General features: G+C 39.9%; 1 protein-coding gene across 1 annotated transcript in view; it reads right to left on the reverse strand.

Moving 5' to 3' along the window:
• Positions 1 to 559: 559 nt before the first annotated feature.
• CFAP47 (cilia and flagella associated protein 47) overlaps positions 560 to 22,838 on the reverse strand; it is a 275,659-nt gene continuing 253,380 nt past the window's right edge. Inside the window, 2 exon segments of the mRNA XM_054165734.1 lie at positions 560 to 781; positions 13,504 to 13,672. Coding sequence (XP_054021709.1) covers positions 560 to 781; positions 13,504 to 13,672 — 391 coding nt within the window.

Below are 22,838 nucleotides of genomic sequence, written 5' to 3' on the forward strand. Positions count from 1 at the left end.
TTATCTAAGATTTAGATGAGGTGTGGGATGAATAAATCAGGATTCTTATCTTAGACAAAGCATTAATTAATGAAACCTCCCAAAGCAAGAGAATCAGAAAGGCATTCAAGCTCTGGACATAGGAATTGTAATCATATCTCACCTTAGCAAAACACTGCAATGCTTGGGTAAGGATTTTATCATGTAAGAGATTGTGGATTGGGTTTGCTTGCTGGGTTTGCATAGGTCACACAGAACATTCATTAACGTTTCCTTTTAGATTCTTACCAGACTAATATCCCCTAGAAAGCCAAGCATTAGCTTGAACTCCCCTACTTTCAGGTATATTTTTTCAACTCAAAGATTTTTTTTCTCATTAGAGCTTGCTGATATCTATGTGAAACACAGAAACAGTTAGGTAAGCATCCAAAATCCATCAGAGAAGAATAAGAATATTGCTAGAGCTCCTTCTGCCCAAAACGTAAAAACATTAGAAAGAAAGACAGAAAGGCAGAAAGAAAGAGAACATATTTTCTTTTTAACTGCAGAATTTATTTGACAAAAGCAAAAATTTAACTGGTCATGACTTTCTCTGTTTAGTCCTCAGGACCAAAGGTGCCCCCTTGATTGGTGAGGATACTCCAGTAGTTGTAAGTTTCAGATTTTCACGTAAAAAATTGCGCTGTCGAACCGTGGCTGATCTTTTGTAACTGCTACTGGAAACAACTTTCGCTAGCCTTTTAGGCAGTGTGGTCTCTGGAGGCAGTCCATTGATTTCATACATCCACTGCATTGATTGTGTCTGAAAAATAATGAACAGAGACATTGTGGGGGGGAAAGAAAAAAATAGAAAAAAGAAAAAATCTGTGAACAAATACCTTGAAAACTTGATGGTGATTCACAAGGCTAAATTGACTTCAAAAGATATTTATCATTTTCCATGTAAGGAGGAAGTGGAATATCACAGAATGAGAGAACACGGAGAAATGAAATCACATTTAACATTTCCAGGGCCAGGCATAACAAAGATGAGGAATTTAGCTTTCTAGCTGATCCAAAATTCATTTTACTAAACCCCATAGCTCTGTATGTGGTTTAAAGGTGATTATTTTATAGTACAATGTGGAAACCCAAAAAGGAACAATAACAAAATGTTTAGATGGCCTTCATGCTTGTGAGGCCCTGGAGGTGATAAAAGATGTTGTACCCACCGAACCGTGTGAGAAAAGCATGTGAGTGAAAAACAACAAAGTGCTGAATCTTTGAAGGCAATTGGAGAGAAGAACACCTGGTAAAATAAAACAGTGAGCTTAGTGGGGATAGGCTATGTGTGGCAGTTTTAGGCTGTACCTAGGAAAATTTTCCATAGATTGAGTAGGAAAGTGGTAGAATGCAAACAAATCACTGTTGAATGCAAAAGGGGACATAGTGGTAAGGTTTTACATAATTCCATTGGTCTGATTACTAACATAAAGTTAGTTGTGTGAACTAACTCTCTTTTTGCTTTCTTTGCTCTAGCAGAGTCTAGCTGGTGCTTCTGCTGGCTTGCTGACCTTGGCTCCCTTCTTTGTTGTGTCTAAGTACTAACAAGCTACCATCTGCGCTTTCTCTTTCTCTTGTCCTGTGTACAGAGGGGAAGGGAAGAGGAGGAAGCTGTTGGTAACCCCTGGTTTTGTCCAGGGGGGTTCTTGTGCTGTTCATATATTGTAAATATATGTAAATATTGTAGATTTTGTACATATTCATTGCATTTCATATTTCTAGATTTTAGAGTGGTTATAAATATAGCTTCATTTGATTTCAACGTAGCTAGTCTGGTGATTTTATTTGGGGGGCAATTTCAACCCACCACACTGTGGGAAAGTGGAACTGTAACATTCATGTATATCTCAATAAATAGACACTGGCTCCACAGGTCTGGGCCACTAGCCACACTCTGTGGCTAGTGGTCACCTCCTCACAACTGGTCTATCAGTCTGTATCTTAGCTCATTGTGGTGGAACTGGCTGGACCAGAACCACTATCTTTCTCATAATGTAGTGGTAACCCTACAGTACAATATAAATATTCCAGGTTCATCCTGTAGGATTTAATTGGAGCTCTGGTATTGGTAATAATGGCATTATCATATGGTGGAATTGTTGTAAGAAAATCATGAACAAAACTAAAACTGAGAGGAAAAGACTCTCAGTATGCACAAGAGAATCTCAGCTCCGTGTTGAAACATTTCGTTTGAAAAATATTTATGTGAATTGGAAATGACACTCCTCATTTGCTTTCTGTTTATAACTGGTCTCTAGGAATGGAGCATATGTTTCTATGTCATGTCTTGTAATGCTTGAGTACTTGATTCTGAATACCTGATTCTTATTCTTAACTACACATTCCATCTAGCCATACTTAAGGAGTATTATTTCTATGCACATGAAGGCTATACTGCTGTCCATCTCCCATATTTCATTCCAGGCCTGAAGCAGAATTCTGGTTGGTAAAAACATATGTGTAACTATTGCAGACCCTTCTGTCATTTTTCTTGCAAACTTTAACTCTCATGTCATTATTCCAAACCTTCAATATTTTCCTGTCTTGACATCTCGGAAAAGTCCCACTCATGGGTTTCGGTTTTCTGTTCTCCTCTTTGTTTTAAGAAAACCCAAACCAACCAAACAACAAACTCCAAAACAAACAAACAACAGATACATTACAAACCCCAAAGATTCCATATGACGTGTCATGTCCAGCTTTGTACTATGCAAAAGGAAGACAAAGCATTGCATGCTCACTTTAAGCATGCGCTGCCATCTATTCTTTTGCACTCAGTGGTTGGAAATCCCAGGTTTTATATTTGGGGCTGCTTTTTTCTTTCAAGGCAAAACTTGTAGGGAAGACTGAATAAGAAATATGCCACGATGCAGGGCTATTAGAATATATTCATAGAAGTGGAATTTTTAATACTTTTTAAAATGCAGAACACTGAATGTAGTGCCTGTACATAGAACATATTTATATAGTGCATGGTACCCACCAGGCTCTATGATTTTGCATCCTCAAAGCAGAAGAATCATGTAAGGAAACAAGTGATATTTCCAAATTCTGAAGCTTTGCCTTTCCACATTTGGCACAGCCCTGCAGTCACACAGCTGTGCTGCCTGTAGTTCTGCAGCAGGTTTGCTGGTGCTAAGCTTTTGCATCATGCTGCCGTAAACTATAGAGACATGGCTTGCAGGATCACCTCTCCTGCTTCAAGTCAGAAAGATTTATCATTACAGCAGTTGTGGTTTATGCAATTCATCTGCCATGTAAAACTAACAACTCCTCAGAACAATCACTTGCAGATATAACCATTACACCCAACATCAATGTCATTTTTCATCCAAGGAAACAAAAGGTCAGAAGGGCTGTGTATACCCTCAAATCAATCTGGAAATCAGCGCAACAGACAGCCTTAAAGCTCATGAGTTTTTCCCTCAAGCATCTAGTTAACAGTCTAGCTTCTGACACGGCTGGTTTGTGGCCCATTTGTTCACCCTAGCTTGAGAGCTCTGCCTCTGCTGTGCTGCTGGGCGTGTCAGTATGCCAAACAGGTTTGGCCTGTAGAGAGGAGCAACAATATCCACACAAATTGTAACAAATTCTCACATACCATAAATCCTATCAACCACCTCCAAGCACAGTGTGTATATTTGTCTAGTTATTGATTGCATTCTGTCAATTAATTACTGTCTAGGTAAAGCACTACAAAAGCCATAGGGAAAAGCAGCCAACCTTTGCCACCACAAACTTTCCCTACAGTCATCCCCTAATTATGACAACATATAGAAATGAATAAAAATATTTTTAAAGTGACTATTCAGTTTTCTTAAATATCAGTTTTATATTTGCCAGCAAAATAAGTTTGAATCAATGATGTTTACCTTTGTTATCTTTCATATGCCCTTCATATTGTTCTGATTGTTACCTTGTCATTCCTAAAGTGTTTTTAAGAGATCCCATTGCAAGAAATTTTCAATTCATGTTGCCTCTATTCAAAACAAAGCAGTTTCCCACCATTAAACTCTGGCACAGGCTTTGCTCTCAGCTACATAATTATTCAGCATTTATACTGTTTCAAATATAGGCTGCATACATTTACAGCTCTTAAATGTCGTCACCACATGACTCTCTAATTCATAGGGTCATAGAATGGTTTGGGTTGGAAGGGACCTCCAAAGGTCATCTAGTCCAACCTGCTCTCCAGTGAGCAGTGACATCTTCTATTAGATCAGGTTGCTCAGAGCCCTGTCAAGCCTCACCTTAAATATCTCCAAGGATGGGGCTTCAACTACCTCCCTGGGCAACCTGTTCCAGTGTTCCACTACCCCCATGGTAAAGAACTTCCCCCTAATGTTCAGCTTAAATCTACTCTTCTGTAATTTCAAACCATTGTCCCTCATCTTATCACTAAAGGCCTTTGTCAGCAGTCCCTTTCCAGCATTCTGATAGGCCCCCTTCAGGTACTGGAAGGCTGCTATTAGGTCTGCCAGAATTTTCCCTTCTCCAGGCTCCTTCAGTCTGTCCTCATAGGAGAAGTCTTCCAGCCCCCTGATCATTTTTCTGGCTCTCCTCTGGACCCACTCCATAGGTCCATGTCTTTATTGTACTGAGGGCACCAGACCTAGATGCAATACTGTAGATGAGGTCTCACCAGAGCAAAGTGGCAGAATTCACCTCTCTTGACCTGCTGGCCATGGTGCAGACTAGCATGCAACTGGCCTTGTGGGCTGCAAGTGCAGAACTGTGGTGCTTCTTGTTAGAAAACTGATTTAAACCAATATTTTGTAACTGAATATACAAGTTCTTCTGTGTTAATGTTGAAAGAATAGGTAACTTCTGTGTAGTTTCAAAGAAAGAGTTTTTAAAACCTCTACTTTAAAAATTGTCAGCACTGTTTTTACACAGTGTCCTCTGAACGAATTGGTTTATTCAAATAAGATTGGTAAGCGTAAGATCTTAATAGATACTTCACCACGCATGCATAGTCTTTTACACTTTCATTATTATTCTGCTAAAACAAAAGTCTAATTTCAACTGAATATTATTCTTGTGTAAAACAGGTAGATTAACTCATCTTTATTCTCAGCTGTATTTAACACTGTGAAATGATCTAGTAACTGCCCTGACTACCGAAGATAAAACCCAGCAGAAGCAGGTGACATGGACCAACATCAGTATCTTATGTCCAAAGTTGTTATTTAAGGAAAGTAAAACACCCTCCAAAATTAGCTAATTGTTTTATTAGCTTCAGTACAAGAGTAAATGCTTTATCTTTCTTTAGTACACCAGATGAACAATTTCATTCAAAGAAAATTTAACCTCATGGTTTTATCTATTGTGTGCAAGTCTCACTGACCTCTTCAAGGTCGGACAGGAGATCTGACAGGGCTTTCAGCCTGAGTATCGGGTTACTAAAAAATCATTTCTGTTCATGAAATCCACACATACTGCAACTTTACTGCCTATAGCGTTAGTAAGTGTTTGAAGTGCTGGGCTATGCTACCTCTCAACTTCATTTATCATCAGCATCAAACAATTGATATAGCCTTCTGCGTAGCAATGCCCTCTTCCTCATTTCTTTCTTTTTTTTTTGCTATATAAATACTCTAGATTGCTCTATAAAAATAAGTTTGTGGCTTGACTTTGTGTGACAGTTTAACCCACACACATCAACAAAAGCTCAGCTGAACCCAGTTGGGGAAGCGAAATGGAGTTGTATCTTACCAGCAATAATGGAATGCAACGAATATGCGCCAAAATCCACAGTATTTACATTATACAAGTATTTACCAAAAAAGAAGCAGCACAGAAATCCTCCTTGGGCAGGAGGATTCCATCTTGCCTCCCCTCAACCTCTCCCCTCCCTTTTTCCTCTGGTTAATTAGTAGAAAAGAGAAAAGGAAAGGTGCTAGGGGAATTTCAGTTAGTCCAAAAGTGTCATTAGAAAGTCAGTAATGCTTATCTCAAGTTTTGCTGGTAAGAGGTCTCTCTCTGTCCAGGACAGCACGCATGCCAGCAGAAAGAGACGGAGAGAGACTGAGAGAAAAGAATGTGAGAGTTATTGCTATGGTACATCTCACATCTGACTAATGAAGTTTGTTTAGAATAATCTTTGTTTTCCTTTTTACACCCAACTGTAGATTTGCTTGGAATTTTTTTAAAGGTACAGCCTAAACTATCAAACTTGGTGAACAACAACTTGCCTATTCTGTTGCTATGTAGCCTGCATCAGACGGGAGCGATTGTTCTTTCCCTGATAGAAGCTCATTGGTTTCAATGGGAAAATGTCATGGGCATCATCACATGAACCCTTTAGACAGGGCCCATCAAGCTAGTAGATAAAAAATAAAACCTAAAGAGCAATAACAACAACCAAAAAAACCCACTCTCATCTATCATCTTGACCTATGGTAGTCCATCTATCTATTGTAAATCATGTGCTATCATCCAAGACAGCTGGAGACAGTCACTGTGAAAATATAGTGCATCTTTGTACTCATTCACTGAAAGATAGACCCTTGCTTTAGATCTGTGGTTTCTGCTAAACAGGACATGAGTGCTACATGAATGGAAAAGTTACTTAACTGTCAACATAACTTGGGCTAGCACTTTGTTTGGCACTGGAACTACCTGGAATTCAGTAATTTTCAAGTCAACCCAGAATTCAGTAATTTTCAGAAAACTCTGGACACCCACAAATGTCTATTTTACTTGAACATTTAATTTTTCAGGGCAAAATTATTCTCTTTTCAAATGATGCTGAGGCTGTAAGTATTTTCTTCAGGATAGGACTGTACAGCCTAACTATAGCAACTCTTATAATCAATATGGAACCTGCAGCAAGAGCAAGTCTACTAAGTTCAGAATCTATGCATGTGCCTGGAAGCTGATGCTTTGGGTTTCCAGGTCAGACATGTTTCAGCAAAGGGAAAGACAGATGAGGTTTCAGACATTTCTGGAGTGGTAGAGAGGAAAGAGAAACTTCAAAAGGTCATTTCTATATGCTTATGCTAGAATATTTGATTTTCAATCAAATTTTTACTTGCTTAAGTGGGTCAAGATTTTCTAAATCAGAGGAATTCTTTTTTATTATACCAAATTTGGAGCAATTCTAATAGTAGCATTGGTAGTAGGATCGTCTAAAGATGAAGGTTTGAATCTATAATATGTACAATGTACTGGAGAAAAGAAAGTCTCTGTGAAGAAGACATATCTAATATAAAAATATTGCATGCATATCCCAGGATCCCTGCAATTAATCTCTAGGCCTGACTCATACACAATTTAAGAACACAGACCAGCTCACAATCTGAATGCCCCTGACAGTCTTGAAGGAATATTTCCTCTTGAAATTAATTAATTCCTCTTATTAAACCCTCAAAATTCCTTATGACTATAATCCAGCAGAAGTGTGAGGAGAGTAATAATTTGACTCACCTGGTTGAAGCAATGGACTTCCTCACAAGGAGGCACCAAGGGAGCTGGGGCTCTTTAGCTTGGAGGAGACTAAGGGGTGACCTCATTCATGTTTATAAATATGTAAACGGTGAGTGCTAGGAGGATGAAGCTAGGCTCTTTTCAGTGATGCCCAAGGGGCAATAGGTGGAAGTTGAGGCATAGGAAATTCCATGGAAACATGAGGATACATTTTTTCACTATGAGGGTGACAGAACACTGGCACAGGCTGCCCAGGGGGGTTGTGGAGTCTCCTTCTCTGGAGATACTCAAAACCTGCCTGGATGTGTTCCTATGTGATCTGGTATAGGTGATCCTGCTCTGGCAGGGAAGTTGGACTAGATGATCTTTTGAGGTCCCTTCCAGCCCCTAACATTCTGTGATTCATCTGCTAAGCAAAATGTTTCTGAAGAATATTTTTAAGAATTTAAAACATAGATGCCTGATGCCACCTTTTAGTAAATGTCATGAGTCATTCTGATATCTAAGTGATGTTCATGACATAATTCACTTAGCCATTACTTTATTTATATAAATAAAGGTATATTTTTTGGTATTTAACCCATACTTATAGATGTCCCCTGATTCATAGGATCAATTTGAAGAACACAGATCATCCATGTGTATTCACTGTAGGCTGGATGTGCCACTGAGTTACATGCTGATTAGTTGACAGAGAAATCTATGTTAGGAGGGCACTAAATGTTGAGAGCATCAGGAATTCTAAGGAAAATGGTATTTCAATTATCATCCAAACAGAGTTAACTCAGGAAAGTCCAACAAAATGTACAAGGCTTCCAAATAAGTTAAAACACAGGAAATTACAGATAAAGCATCCAATATTCCCTGATATTTATTTTATACTGCAGTGGTGACAAGTAAAAATGACTGATTACAATCACTGTATACACAATGAAACTAAACCAAAGCTTTACATAAACTGTGGAAGGGAAGAACAAAGGCAACAAAAATTGAGACAACAACAATTTAATAAGCAAAGCAAAGAGGACTGCAAAGGCAATCACTCACCACCTCCTACAAGCAGACCAATGCCAGAGAGGCTCTGAGCAATTTCTAATGAAGAAGAGGGTTAACAATAATTTTCTTAGATTAGAGAGACTTCTGCAGTTTAAATATTAGATGTTTCATGGCATTGGTTGGAGGAAATGCAATCAATATCAACCACTCCTTCAGGCCTGAGGATGGCCTGAATAGCCTCCTACAGCAGCGATTCGCATATTGTTACCATCTTTTGGCATTATGAAAATTACAGTCTCAATAAGCAGAGCAACCTTTCCCCATGCTTGTGAATAAAAGATTCAGAGTATTGATTTTGCACTCAAAAGCCAGTGTTACCAGTTATTAGGAGATGCTATATTCAATGCCTGTAATGAGCTTTCTGAATCTCTGCTCCTAATCATGCACCTCAGGTCAACATCAACACTGGAATAAACTCCCAAGGGAGGTGGTAGGTTCCCCTGCACTAGACAGTTTCAAGGCCCAGCTTGACAAGTGCTGGGCCACCTCATTTAAATTATATTCTTACCCTGAAAGGTTGGACTGAATGATCCTTGAGGTCTCCTCCCACCTGGTATTCTATGAATCTATGAATCAACCAGTGCTGAGGGACACACAGGTGATCTCATACCATAAGATGGAACTATTTTAATTATCCTGTTAACTTCACTAGATTTTTTTTCCTTTGTTCTTCTGTTTAAGAGACACAATTCAGAATAATGTTAAACTATGGCAATTAACAATTCTGCCAGAAAGAATGCAGAACTTATTTTCACTGAGCTACTGAATATGTAAAAATACCATTCAGTGTTAAGATATGCAAGTTTGCATAGACAAGCTTAGAGAAGCCACAGCTGAGCACTGTGGCTTGCATGCTGCATCACTTATTTCCAGAGCAGCATGACGAATGGTTTTGATATGCTTATCCATAGGCTAAGTTAGCGATCATTCAGTAATAAAGGTGCACAAGTCTGGCTTCTGCAGGGTTTGATAATGTTACCTGCAATCTGAATGACTCTGACATCTATTTTATCATTTAAGGCTTATTCTGTGTGCATTCTGCTTTAGAATATCTCTGAAGTCTCGCCCGTGAATTACAAACCAATTGCTCAGGTCTCCAGCTGAATTCAGCACAGTGCAAGCAAATTAACCATAAGCCAAGTTGAATACACTCTTTTTCAAAGCTTTGCAAGCCTCCTGGCTGCTCCACCTCATGCCTGACCCAGGAAGCCTTTGCAGAGCATCTTTCTGCCCCAGCTGCATTTTGCAGTCCCTGTCAGTTTTCTGTTCAGCTTTACGAGCACATCACAGCCTAGCTCTCAGATATCACTGTGGCTGAGGAAGTCACTTTTTTTCCCCCTGTACCTCTTTATAGCTTATTTAAGAAGCATGCTCTCTTCACTAATCTATTATTAGTGGAAATACTTTTTTTTTCTCTTCAGTAAAAACTGTGCTGGTTTTGAAGGCTATTGTAACTGTGGAAGTTTGATGAAGGAATAATATCCTTTAAATAATGCTTTTCAGACATCATGTCACAGTTCCTTACTTGTAGCTTGACTAGATAACAAAGACACAAACATGATTATTTTATTTACTGGCTTTTTATTCTATTTAATTCTTTGATTGACATAGATATTTTAAGTACTTTTCCATGTCACTTTTGCAACATTAAGATTCCTAACAGCTATCCAAATAATTGCCTCACTTCAATTGTTTTGGTAAGCAGTTGATTGAGAAGTTCTAATGATGGTTAAAGAACATTTAATTGATTTAGTAAATTAATTAAGGTTTCTTGCCATTAATAAATTCTACTGTAAGTATTCATGAATATTAAAGTCTTAAAGAATGTGGGATTCTCATCAAGGCAACTAAACAAAGAAAATTACATGTACAATACTTTGATTCAATGTTTACAACAAATAAGAACAAGATGACTGCAGGATCTTTCTCCACAATTCTAACATTGTGCTTTACTTTACAGCACAATTGTAATGGCCAACATAAAACAGAGAATTTAGACTGTCATCCCTGCTAATTCACACCTTAATCATCACTGTTCATTGAAACACACAAAAATGACAATTCTGACACTCACATTCATAGCATCTAATAATAAATATACATTAGTGTTTGGACTATGAGCTTACCCTCAGAAAAGCAAAGGAAATTTGACAGAAGGAGTGCTGCAAAATTCTTTTACAGCATCAAAAGAAACTTCCTGACTGTTTCTAAAAATAGTCCACAGCTTCAGACTATATATTGGCTAGAAAGGTGCAAGAGAATTTCTTCAGTGTTAGGTCCAACATTAATTATGTTTCATCACCTCCATTATTATTCCCCAGATAAGAGTGATTCAATACTACTTCTGCTATCTAACTACATCTGTCTCCCTCAGGTCACTAATGAAAATTATTTCAACTATTAGAAAGGGCAGAAATGAGTATCTGGTGTTCTCAACACATCATCAAGTCTTATTTCAGGCCAATGCTGAAAATGTAGCAGCAGAATTACAGTCACAGACGCTCTGGCTTACATTAGAACTGCAGGAGTGAAAGTCTGCATGGAGAGGAAAGAGCTAAGTCCAATGTACACAAAAGGACTATTCAATAAGAGCAAAGAGATCACAAGCCTCATCAAAACATTACAGAAACAATACATCAATTAGAGTAAGAATGCTAGAAATATCAAAAACATGCTATGATGGTGTAATATTGGTCCAAATTGTGCATATGAATATTAAGAGACCTCAATGTATTTTTGAGCACATAGGTATAGAAGAACATGTGATCTGATATGTGTATGTAATATGTATGAGTGAATTCCTATGCCCACACACAGTACCAAAGGTGGAGATGTAAAGAGACATCTGTCTAGACCAGAGAAAGACCAAGGTGTGAGCAGATGTAGGTTAAAAATACAATTACTCAAAGCCCATCTGCACTTTAAATTCCTAAAGGGAAATTTTGGTCTACTGACTGAGTTTTTGGAAACCTAATAATAACCTGTGACAGAATCACAGAACCTCCATAAACCATCTAGTCCAATCTTTCTGCTGAAGCAAGTTCGCTTACCTCAGGTTGCACAAGAACACATCCAAGCGGGTTTTAGAAGTCTCCAGAGAAAGAGACTCCCCAACCTCTCTGGGCAGCCTGTTCTAGTGCTTCATCAACCTCAAAGCAAAGAACTTTTTTCCTGAAGTTCAAGTGAAACCTCCTGTGTCTGTACCCACTGCCCCTTGTGCTATCACTGAGCACCACTGAGAAGAGCCCAACCATCATGTTTATTCCTTTTCAGACACATTTATCATGATCAATCTCTTTGATAGTGGTGGAACTTGAGCCAAAGCCAAACATGGCTAGTCCATTTACTTGTGTCATGCCTAAAAGCAGTTCAGTTTGAGAACTACATTAGCAGTTTCTGAGCTCTGTAGATGTATCATATCGCATTATGCAAACACAGAAGAACACAGAATAAATTCAGTAATTTTCTTTTTCAAATGGAAGAGCGATAAGGATTACCTGTTGTTTATCTAAAAAGATTAAATAAATCAAGTAGAGGGGATTAAAGGGCTTTCTTGTTTTACCAGGATTTGGATTTCTCACTAAATTACAGAATCACAGAATACATCTGGTTGGAAGAGACCTAAAAGATCATCCAGTCCAACCCTCAACCCAGCCCTGAAGGGTCAACACTAAACCACATTCCCAAACACCAGGATTACACGCTGCTTAAACACCTCCAGGGTTGGTGATTCCACCACTGCCCTGAGCAGACCATTCCAATGTTTGATAATCCTTCCAGCCTGAACCTGCCCTGGTGCAGCTTGTAACCATTTCCTCTAATCCTGTTGCTTGTCACCAAGAAGAAGAGCCTGGCCTCCCTCCTGGCTCCAACCTCCCTTCAGGTAGTTATTAAGAGTGATGAAGTCTCCCCTCAGCCTCCTCCAGACTGAACAACCCCAGTTCCCTCAGATGCTCCTTGCAGGCCATGTGCTCCAGTTCCTTCACAAGCCTCATTTCCCTTCTTTGGACATGCTCAGCACTACAATGTCCTTCCTGTAGGAGGGGCCCAGAACTGAAAACAATACTTGAGGTGTGCAGAGTACAGGGGGATGATCACCTCCCTGTTCCTGTTCATTGTTGTACAAGCTGTCACTCAGAGAGATAAAGCACTACAGGCATTTGCTATGCATCTTTTTATCAAGATTGCTTTGATCACTTATTTTTTTAAATCAGTATTGCTGTTTCACTCCTACTGTAGCAGCCTGAAAACATGGCTAGCATGCAGTGAATAGATTTAACATGCAAACCATGATCTGTAGAGAGTGTGGGGTGTTTGCTGCTAATTTGCGTTTTTGACAAACAGTTTGCTTGTAAAGAATGTCTTGAAAATTAATTCCTGCAGTAATAAGGACATTTCTACTACTGAAAGAATTAATGTCTTCAAATATTTCCTGATTTTCAAACTTAAGGAAGCTACTTGGCTACAAATTCCTTTTGTTTAATTTAAAGCTTTTTAAAAAGAAGTTATTCACAGCCTGCATCAGGTTGGAATGGACCCTCAAATGTCATCTCGTCCAACCCCCCTGCAGAGAGCAGGCTGCCCTTCCTGGCTTTGTGTTCTGAAATTCTGCCTCCTGCAATTTAGCTTCTAGTGCCTTTGGTCTTAGGTGGTTTAATACAAGTAAAAATAAGAACCTAGGCTTCACATATTCAATTACTTCCATATTCTTCACCAGTTCTTAAGATGATTATTTTGATTTTCTCTGAAAAGTCATTCTGTCATGCTAACCATGGAGTTGGGCTAAATGTACCAAGATAAGTATCTGTCTCTTTTGATAATGGCAAAGGGGTAAGATTAATTCTTGTACAGTCTTCTTTAATCTCATGAAGATTACTAACATAATCACAGGGCATGCATCTGTGTGGTTCAATTATGCCTTTTGTTGTATGTGTACAGGATTCTTTTTTCCCTTCCACTCCTGAAGACATATTGTGTATTGCATTCAGAAAGGCTTACCTCAATTATTAGTGTTGCTCTGTGCTTCTTGCCATACATTCTTGGTTTGAATCCCACCATTATATGGGTTCCCACAGTGCCTGCTGGAAGAAGTTCTCCAGCTTGAGGCAGCACATGGAATTCAGGATCGCTTCCTGCCAGGAAGTGTGCAGTGAATGCCTCTGGGTACCTATGGAAAAGGACAAGAGGCTGTTGTGCCTTTTATAGTATCTTAATACAGTTGATTTACAATTTAACACCTAAGCCAGTGTGTGGAACTTGGCAGCACATGGAATGTATATAGAATCATAGAATGCACTGGATTGTAAGGGATCTCTGGAGGTCATCCAGTCCAAGCCCCCTGCAGTATGCAGGGGCACCCCCAACTAGATCAGGTTGCTCAGAACCCCATCAGTCCTCACCTTGAATGTCTCTAGGGATGGGGCTCTTATCACCTCCCTGGGCAACCTGTTTCAGTGTTCCACCAGCCTCATAGTAAAGAACACCTTTCTAAGATTAAATCTAGATCTACCCTTTCATAGAATCTTTCACAGAATTAACCTGGTTGGAAAAGACCTTCAAGATCATCAAGTCCAACCTATCACCCAACACCATCTAATCAACTAAACCACGGCACGAAGTGCCTCATCCAGTCTTATTTTAAACACTTCCAGGGATGGTGACTCCACCACCTCCCTGGGCAGCCTATTCCAATGGCCAATCTCTCTTTCTGTGAAGAATTTCTTCCTAACATCCAGCCTAAACTGCAAAATTGTTTTAGAATCATGGAATTGCTGGGGTTGGAGGGGACCTCAAGGAGCATCCAGTTCCAACCCCTCTGCCATGGGCAGGGACACCTCACACTAGATCAGGTTGCCCAGAGCCACATCTAGCCTGGCCTTAGAAACTCCCAGGGATGAGGGTTCTACCACCTCCCTGGGCAACCTGTTCCAGTGTCTCACCACCCTCATGGTGAAGAATTCCTTCCCATCATCCAATCTGAATCTACCCATTTCTATTTTTTTTTCCATTCCCCCTAGTCCTATCACTACCTGACACCCTAACAGTCCCTCACCTGCCCCATTTCCCCACCTTTTCCCCCTCAAACCCCAGAGCACCTGGGCTTTGTTGGAGTCTCCTCCCACCCCAGGTGTGGCCTCTTGGCCCTCCCCACCCACTCCCCTTTTTAATCCCCCCCAGGAAAGGCAGAAGCTCCAAGTGAGCCCTTCTGGGCTGGAGGATCCTCCTCTCATCACCGGTGAGTGCCCATGGTGTGCACTGGGTGATGGTGGTGGTGACAACAAAGGCCGGGGGGCCTGGTGGCCCCCCGGCTAGGTAGGGCAATGATTGATGACTACTCCAATATCATCCACGGGTGCTGGCTGAGCCTCCTTACTGGGGCTGAGCTCCTCTGTGTGGTATCTTGGCTGGTGAGGGTCTTGCCCCTGGCTCTGAGATGGGTAAGAAAATGGTGGTGGTGGAGCAGGAACTGTTTAGTCATAATGATATTATGCTTCTCTATTTCAAACAATTACCCCTTGTCTGTCATCACATGCCTTGACAATTAGTCCTTCTTCATCTTTCCTGCAGGCCCCCTTCAGGTACTGGAAAGTCACTATAGGGTCTCCACCAAGTCTATTCTTCTCCAAGCTTAACAACCCCAAATCCTCACAGGAGAGGTGCTCCAGCCTTCTGATCACCTTTGTGGCCTTCCACAGGACTCTCTCCATCAGGTCCATGTTGTGGGCCCTAGAGGTGAACACAGTACTGGGGTCTCACCAGAGCAGAGCAGAATCACCTCTCTTTTCCTGCTGGCCACACTTCATTTAATGCAGCCCAGGATGCAATTGGCCTTCTGGGCTGCAAGTGCACCCTGTTGCCTCATGTCTGGCTTTTTATCTACCAGTACCCCCAAGTCCTTTTCTGCAGGGCTGCTCTCTTATCACATCAACCCCTAGCCTGTATTGATAATGGAGATTGTCCTGACCCAGGTGCAGGAGCATGCACTTGGCCTTGTTGAACCTCATGGGGTTCACCTGGATCCATTTCTCTAGCTTGTCCAGATCCCTGAAATAAATTTCCCATCAGAGTGAAAATCCACTTTTCCTGTTAAAAGTCCCTCACTTTTCCAATCTCTAACCAAATAAAACTGACAAGCTGCTCATTTTATTAAGTTTTATGACTAGGACTTAATTTGCAATCTGGTGGAGTGTTACTAGATTGAGAGTTCTGAAAGTCTTGAAATGAATATACAGAAAATAACAACTTTTTATCGTCTTCTACATTTTTCATATCCCATAAACTAAATACTTTAAGATATTGTAGTAGTAGTAATAGTAATAATAATAATAATCTGGTTCCTCTAACAATATAATTATATATCTCTTAGACCAAAGAACTGCAGGTCTTGTCTAATTGCTAGTTTCATGGCAGTACTGTTGTACCCAAACAAAACACCTGGTAAAGACAATGGCTGAGGACTACAAAACAATCTTAGGTCAATCCCAAACTGAAGCCTGTGCCTCCTTGCCACAGCCTTTCTGAGCATGAAAAGAACACATTTGTGTTTTCCAGTCAGGCATTCTCCCTCTAGTCTTTATATGTGCTGTTGAGGACAACTTTATATCACTATCTGGACAGAAGGGCAATAAAAGAAATTCAAACTACAATTACAGTGGCATGGTCAAAAACCAATCCACAACAGCAGGACAAGTATCATGCATGCTTAGAGGAAACACATTCTCAGTTGATAAAACCTGAAGAATGAAACACTAAGAGCATGCCAAATAAAAGCTGTTAAAATCTGATTATTCATGGATTGCCACACTAGAAATATCACTGCTGTTCAAAGAAAGTACTCACAAAGAGGTGAAATTTAATATTTTATGACAATTCATATCTCTAGGGAAATGTCCCACACTTTCTGGGCAAGTGCTATTCTGTGGTCTGTGGCTTCTTGTTTAAAAATAGCTCTCCTTTGGAGAATGTTCTCACAAAAGGTTTTCCTAAATTCTGAATGTTTTCATGAACACAGGCCATGGTATAAGTTTGTAGAAATAAATAGTGCAAGGGGCAGGGAGAAGGCAAGGCAAGGCAACCTGATATTTAGCAGAGTCATTGGACTGCTACATACCATCAGTGCATCAGCAGGTCTAGCCTAGAATACAGAATTAACCAGGTTGGAAAAGACCTTTGAGATTATCAAGTCCAACCTATCACCCAACACTATCTAATCAACTAAACTATGGCACCAAATGCCTCACTCAGTCTCCTCTTAAACACCTCCAGTGATGGTGACTCCACCATGTCCGTGGGCAACACATTCCAATGGCCAATCACTTTCTGTGAAGAATTTCTTCCTAACCTCCAGCCTAAACCTCCTCTGGTGCAGCTTGAGACTGTATCCTCTTGTTCTGGTGCTGGTTGCCTGGAAGAGACTACCTTCAGGTAGTTGTAGAGCGCAATAAAGTCTCCCCTGAGCCTCCTCTTCTCCAGGCTAAACAACCCTCAGCCTCTCCTCATATGGCTGTGCTCCAGACCCCTCCCCAGCTTTGTTGCCCTTCTCTGGACACGTTCCAGCAACTCAACATCTTTCCTAAACTGAGGGGCCCAGAACTGGACACAGGACTCAAGGTGTGGCCTAACCAGTGCTGAGTACAGGGGCACAATGACCTCCCTGCTCCTGGTGGCCACACTATTCCTGATGCAGGCCAGGATGCCACTGACCTTCTTGGCCACCTGGGCACACTGCTGGCTCATGTTCAGCCTACTGAACATGAGACAGCTTTTCCTTTAGGTGACAGCAAGGTAGACAAAACTACTGAATGCTTGAAACTATGTTTCAAGCCTTGTGACATCAAACTTACGCTGACAGTCTCTTTTCATGGTGTCTAAGCTGTGCAGCTGAGTTTATAGCCCTGGGCCATAAGCACTAATCCTGCTATATCCCGAGTTGCCATCTGTGTGCCACCTAAATGTTGAATTTTTACATCTGCATTTCCCACAAGGACTGCTCATCTGTGAATGCCTAGAGCATACTTACTACACACAAAGAACACAAAGAGCCATCACAGGATTAAAAAGAAGTGATGCCTCTTAAACAGAGTAGCAGAATAGAGAACTCATCAAAATTGTCTGAGGTGAATATGCAAAACCTGTGCCTGGAAATAGAGTCCTGAACACAGGTCTTCATTTTGAACATCACTGCTCTATACACTAGACTTAGGAACATTTTAAGACAACACTTCATCTCCCATGTTCAGTCTGTTTTCCAGCAAGGAGTTAGAAATGACTCCTAATAAGCACTCTGTAAGGCACTGGAAAGTGTGACTTAGACTACAGATGAAATGATGAAATGCTAAGGGAGATGGAACAGGATGCATGCAGAGAAGACAAAAGAAAATAAGGAATTTATTCCTGTGGAAATTGGATCTTAGCAGGGTATGATGCAACAGTAGGGTTTTTTCCAAAGACTGTAAATGACACCTCAAAAACACAGAAAACACAGAGGAAAAGAAGCCATAGCTTCAATCCTGACAAGGAGACCAAACAGTTTAAAAATTAAACTGTCACAAAACTGATCTATAATTGTGCACACAAGATAATTGCCAAGCCAGATAAAAGATCTTGTTGCATCAATCTTGTGACATAGTAATTTTCATGAAAAAAAAATGGAGAAAAACTAATGAAAAAGCTTTAAAAAAACCCCAAAACCTGCATGCTTCTTTACAGCATCAGCACAAGGGACTACAGGCAGCTCTATTTTGTCTGTGTGTTGAGTGCAGCATGTATATATAAGTACACACACACAGACGTGCATGAAAATATGCAGACAGACCTAAATCCTCCTCTTGCCCTTCCCTTCCCTCGCCCTCCCCTCTGCAAAGCCTGGCAATTTAAAACAAAATAATCAAGTCAGTTACTGGACTAAAAACGTTCCTCAGAGTGGAAGCTAAATCCAAATAAAGAAAACAGAAAATCTGGCAAATTAAATTGTACTGCCATAATCTGATAAACCAGCAGGGACTCTAATGAAGCTAACAGTGCAACAGCTAGCAATTAAAAACTTATGTACACACAAACATAGAATTATAGAATGGCTTATGTTAGAAGGGACCTCACACATCATCTACTTCAACCCCCCTGCCACAGGCAGGGAAGCTTGTCAACTAGGTTGACCAAGGTCTCATCCAATCTGGCTTTAAACACCCCCAAGGAGGTGGCATCCACAGCCTCCCTGGGCAGCCTATTCCAGAGTCACACCTCCCTCATACTGAAGAATTTCTTCCTAAGATCCAGTCTAAACCTACTCTCCCTCAGCTTGAAACCAACCCCCCTAATCCTGTCACCAGACACCCTTGTGAAAAGGCTCTCTCCAACCTTCCTGTAGGTGCCCTTCAAGTATTAGAAAGCAGCTATAGGGTCCCCTTGGAGTCCTGAGGGGAGGTTGTAGCCAAGTGTGGGTTGGTCTTTTCTCCTGGGCAACCACCAACAGAACAAGAGAGCACAGTCTCAAGCTGCACCAGGAGAGGTTTAGGCTGGATGGTAGGAAGAAGTTCTTCACAGAAAGAGTGATTTGCCATTGGAATGTGCTGCCCAAGGAGGTGGTGGAGTCACCATCACTGAAGGTGTTTAAGAGGAGACTGGATGAGGCACTTGGTGCCGTGGTTTAGTTGATTAGATGGTGTTAGGTGATAAGTTGGACTTGATGATCTCAAAGGTCTTTTCTAACCTGGTTTATTCTATTTTATTCTACTCTCAACCCACTCTGCACCCAGCCTGTATTTGTGCCTGAGGCTGGCCCAACCCAGATGCAGGAACTTGCACTTTGACTCATTAAACCTCATGCAGTTTGCACAGGCCCACTTCTCAAGCCTGTCAAGACCTCCCTCAAGTGATTGCGCTGTGCCACACAGCTTGGTGTCATCAGCAAACGTGCTGAGGATAGACTCAATTCCACTTTCCATGCTACTGACAAAGATGTTAAAGAACACTGGAGCCAGGACAGGCCCAAGAACCTTTCACAGAGCCTGTAGTGCTGATAAATCCGGGGGGCAGGGGGGTTGTTTGAAAAATATATCTAAAGATGGTGTCTCAAGGAAAAATAAGCAGTGTTTTCAGTGATGTTCAGATCGTTGAGATGATCTCAGATCTTAGCTAGTCATGAGGATAAGTAAATAATTCTCATTCTCATCTTCTATAGTACAGAGATAGCTGGAGATGAAATTCCCAGAACAGCACCTGATTTTGAGACGTTATTATTTTCACTGTCTGTAGATTTATTGTATAATTACAAATCAACAATTATGTGGTTTGAAATGATTAAAATTTAATTCCTCATTTTGATTACTGCTTTAGGTAAAACTGTGGAGTCAGTGTTTACCCTGTCACTTCTAAGCCATGAAGGACAGTGCTAAGACAATCTAAATGCTTTCACAAAGGCATCTGTTTAATGTAGGGGTAGTGGATGCTAACATACTTCATAAATTTCAGTGATGTGTAGAGCTTTGAAAACACTGATGAATCAAGCACAAATTAATTAGCAAATACAAGGGCAAAGGCCATGTAAACCAGAGAAAGCAAAGCTGTCTTCCTACCTGCATGGTCCATAACTCCTGTCATAATAGTCTGATATCACTATCAGACAATATGAGCCCTGCCCTTACTCAAACTATGAACTATGAGTAAATATTCATTTGAATTTAAATAATAGTTGTACTATGAAATCCTACCAGTCAGGAATAGTGGAAATTGAGCTTGCATTTAATAGACATATTTATAATTGCTCCTATCATTTTATTCTAGAATAGCAGTCTGTGCTCATCAGTGCTCTCATTAGGTAATTTTCAGATTAGTAAACTAAAAAAGAATAGCACTTTATGTCTTCAGTTAAGGAAAACCTTAAAATTTATAAAGGTCTTTCTGCAGAAGTTCTAAAATATCCAGCAAATCCAAAAATATAATCCTTTATTACGTTAAGGCTCAAAATAGCCTAAACGTTTACACCTCTCTTCAGACTGGTGAAGGAGTAAATTATTCTTGAGAAATTTATTTCTTCACAAAATTCAGCACTTTGCAAAGCATACACCAAAACCAATGCATTGTGCTTTTGATCAAGTGTGGGCGGTGGGTTTTTTAACAATAAAAAAAAAAAAAAAGGAATAACAAAATGTCTTAATCTGTAAAGCATGCAATTAAGCAAATAAGGGATATGGTCTGAAAATGTTGCAATGTGCTTCCAAAAATAGTTAATCATAACCTAATTACTGCATGCAATTTGTAGTTAACATCTGTTGGAGAACACAAGACATTTCAGTTATTGGTAATGAAGATCTTTAAACTTATTAATGCTAAGCAGCTGTCAAATTCTGTAAAACTATTCATGGTAGTTGGTATGATCTGGACCATTTTCACCAAGAAAAATGACAGTAGGAAAAAAAAATAAGAAAAAATTCAATTTTTAATCAAAACTGATTATGTTTCATACCGAAACCAACTCTGTTTTAATTGATCACTCTAATTTCTCAACTCTGGACATCAGAAAAGGCTCATCTCCAGTTACCACTCTATAGCTTTGGGAAGGCTGTTTCAGAATTAAAGGACTATCAAAAACTATGAAGAAGCTTTGCATGACAAATGACTGTCAGGGAATTTATTATAATAATAATACTTTAATATAATAAATATTAATACTAATAATTTATTATAATACTTTATATTAATAATAATTTACTGCTTCACTAACTATAACATCACTTTCGTTGTGTACACATTGTAAAACCAAAGCAGGAGCTAGGGGTTTTAACACCACAAAATGTAAAGATTTCTGTCTTGTTCCTGTTCTACCCAGGGGCATTACATTTGTAAATTGGTAAGCTGACTTTTCCTGTGAAAAGCACTCGAGGTGACATGGTTAGATGCAGCCTCTGGCTACATGTGTGACATGTCAGGTGTTGTATTAGGAAGGATGATCATAACTATTTGGAAGCTCTGCCTCATGTGTGTCTTTATTGATATTTTTCAACTAGTCTTCATTCAGACTCCAAAAAATGAATCTTAGTTAAGCACAGAATCACAAAACATTAGAGGTTGGAAGGGACCTCAAAAGATCATCTAGTCCAACCCTTTCAAAGCAGGATCACCTATACCAGATCACACAGGAATGCATCCAGGTTTTGAATATCTCCAGAGAAGGAGACTCCACAACCCCCCTGGCAGCCTGTTCCAGTGCTCCATCACCCTCACAGGGAAAATATTTTTCTTTGCAGCTGCCAGTGTGTGGGAGATACTAAAATAAAGTATTCTTATTACTTACTTAGAGTAACAGCAGAATTTTGCAGAGGTAGTAACAAAGAGATTGGCGTAGGACTGCAGGCCTGCAACATGCACAGCAATGTGTGAGAGAGGGTGAAAGAGTGGGGTGCGTGTGCCAAGAACCGAACGAAAGCATTTTCGAGCAGCATACCTATTTCTGGCTCATGGTAATTCTAATGAAATGTACCAGTCATGACAGTAAAATAGAAATATTTTTCCAAGTAGAAACCATAAACTTTTGTTTTGTTTTTTCCTTTGCAATTAGGGAGGGTACAAAAAAACAATGGGCTGCTTGCTATTCTTCAGACAGCATTAAAATTAATCTTGTGTGACCAAGCAATGTTTTTAGTGCAATACCTACACACAAGGAAATGTGCATAGATGAGATAAGGAAAATATTCACAAAGGTGTTCAAGATATGAAAAGTAGGTGAAGATTACTAAGTCTGCATATGCAGTCATTTTAAAGCCTAACTTCATGTTTCTTCTCATCTCACCGGTCTACCATTTTTGTTCTCATTAATCTAGCTTTGTTTCCACAATCTAGTGGAACCTTGGATTTTGCAGGTACCACTTGATGGATACAGTTTGCTTTTGTGAAAGCAGGTGCTGACTGAATGTGTTTTTCTGAAGTGTAGTTTGGGTTTATCTGAGAAGTTTCCTCAATATAACAAACACCCTGTTTGTGATAAACACGTGATGGGAATGAGAGGATGGGGTGGAAAGATGAGTAAAATTCTACTGCATATTGGATGCAATACATTATTAAAACAATCACTAACAAGTAAATGGATTATACTACTGAAAGAAGGCTACATGTTTAAGAAATAAGTAGATAGAATGAACAGGAGATCCACCATCTTGACTAAGCATTCAGAAGTAATGCAATTTACAAAGCATTTCCAAGGGAACAAAGCATTCATAAGTATCTATCCACATTTCATGTGGCTACTGAAGTATTTTCACTTGAAAACAAAGAGAGTACTATTCTGCTGTAGCTAGATATCAATATTTCAGTGTGAATAAATAAATCCAGTCATCAAT

This window comes from Dryobates pubescens, chromosome 12, assembly GCF_014839835.1.
Source record: "Dryobates pubescens isolate bDryPub1 chromosome 12, bDryPub1.pri, whole genome shotgun sequence".
Classification (NCBI taxonomy): Eukaryota; Metazoa; Chordata; class Aves; order Piciformes; family Picidae; genus Dryobates; species Dryobates pubescens.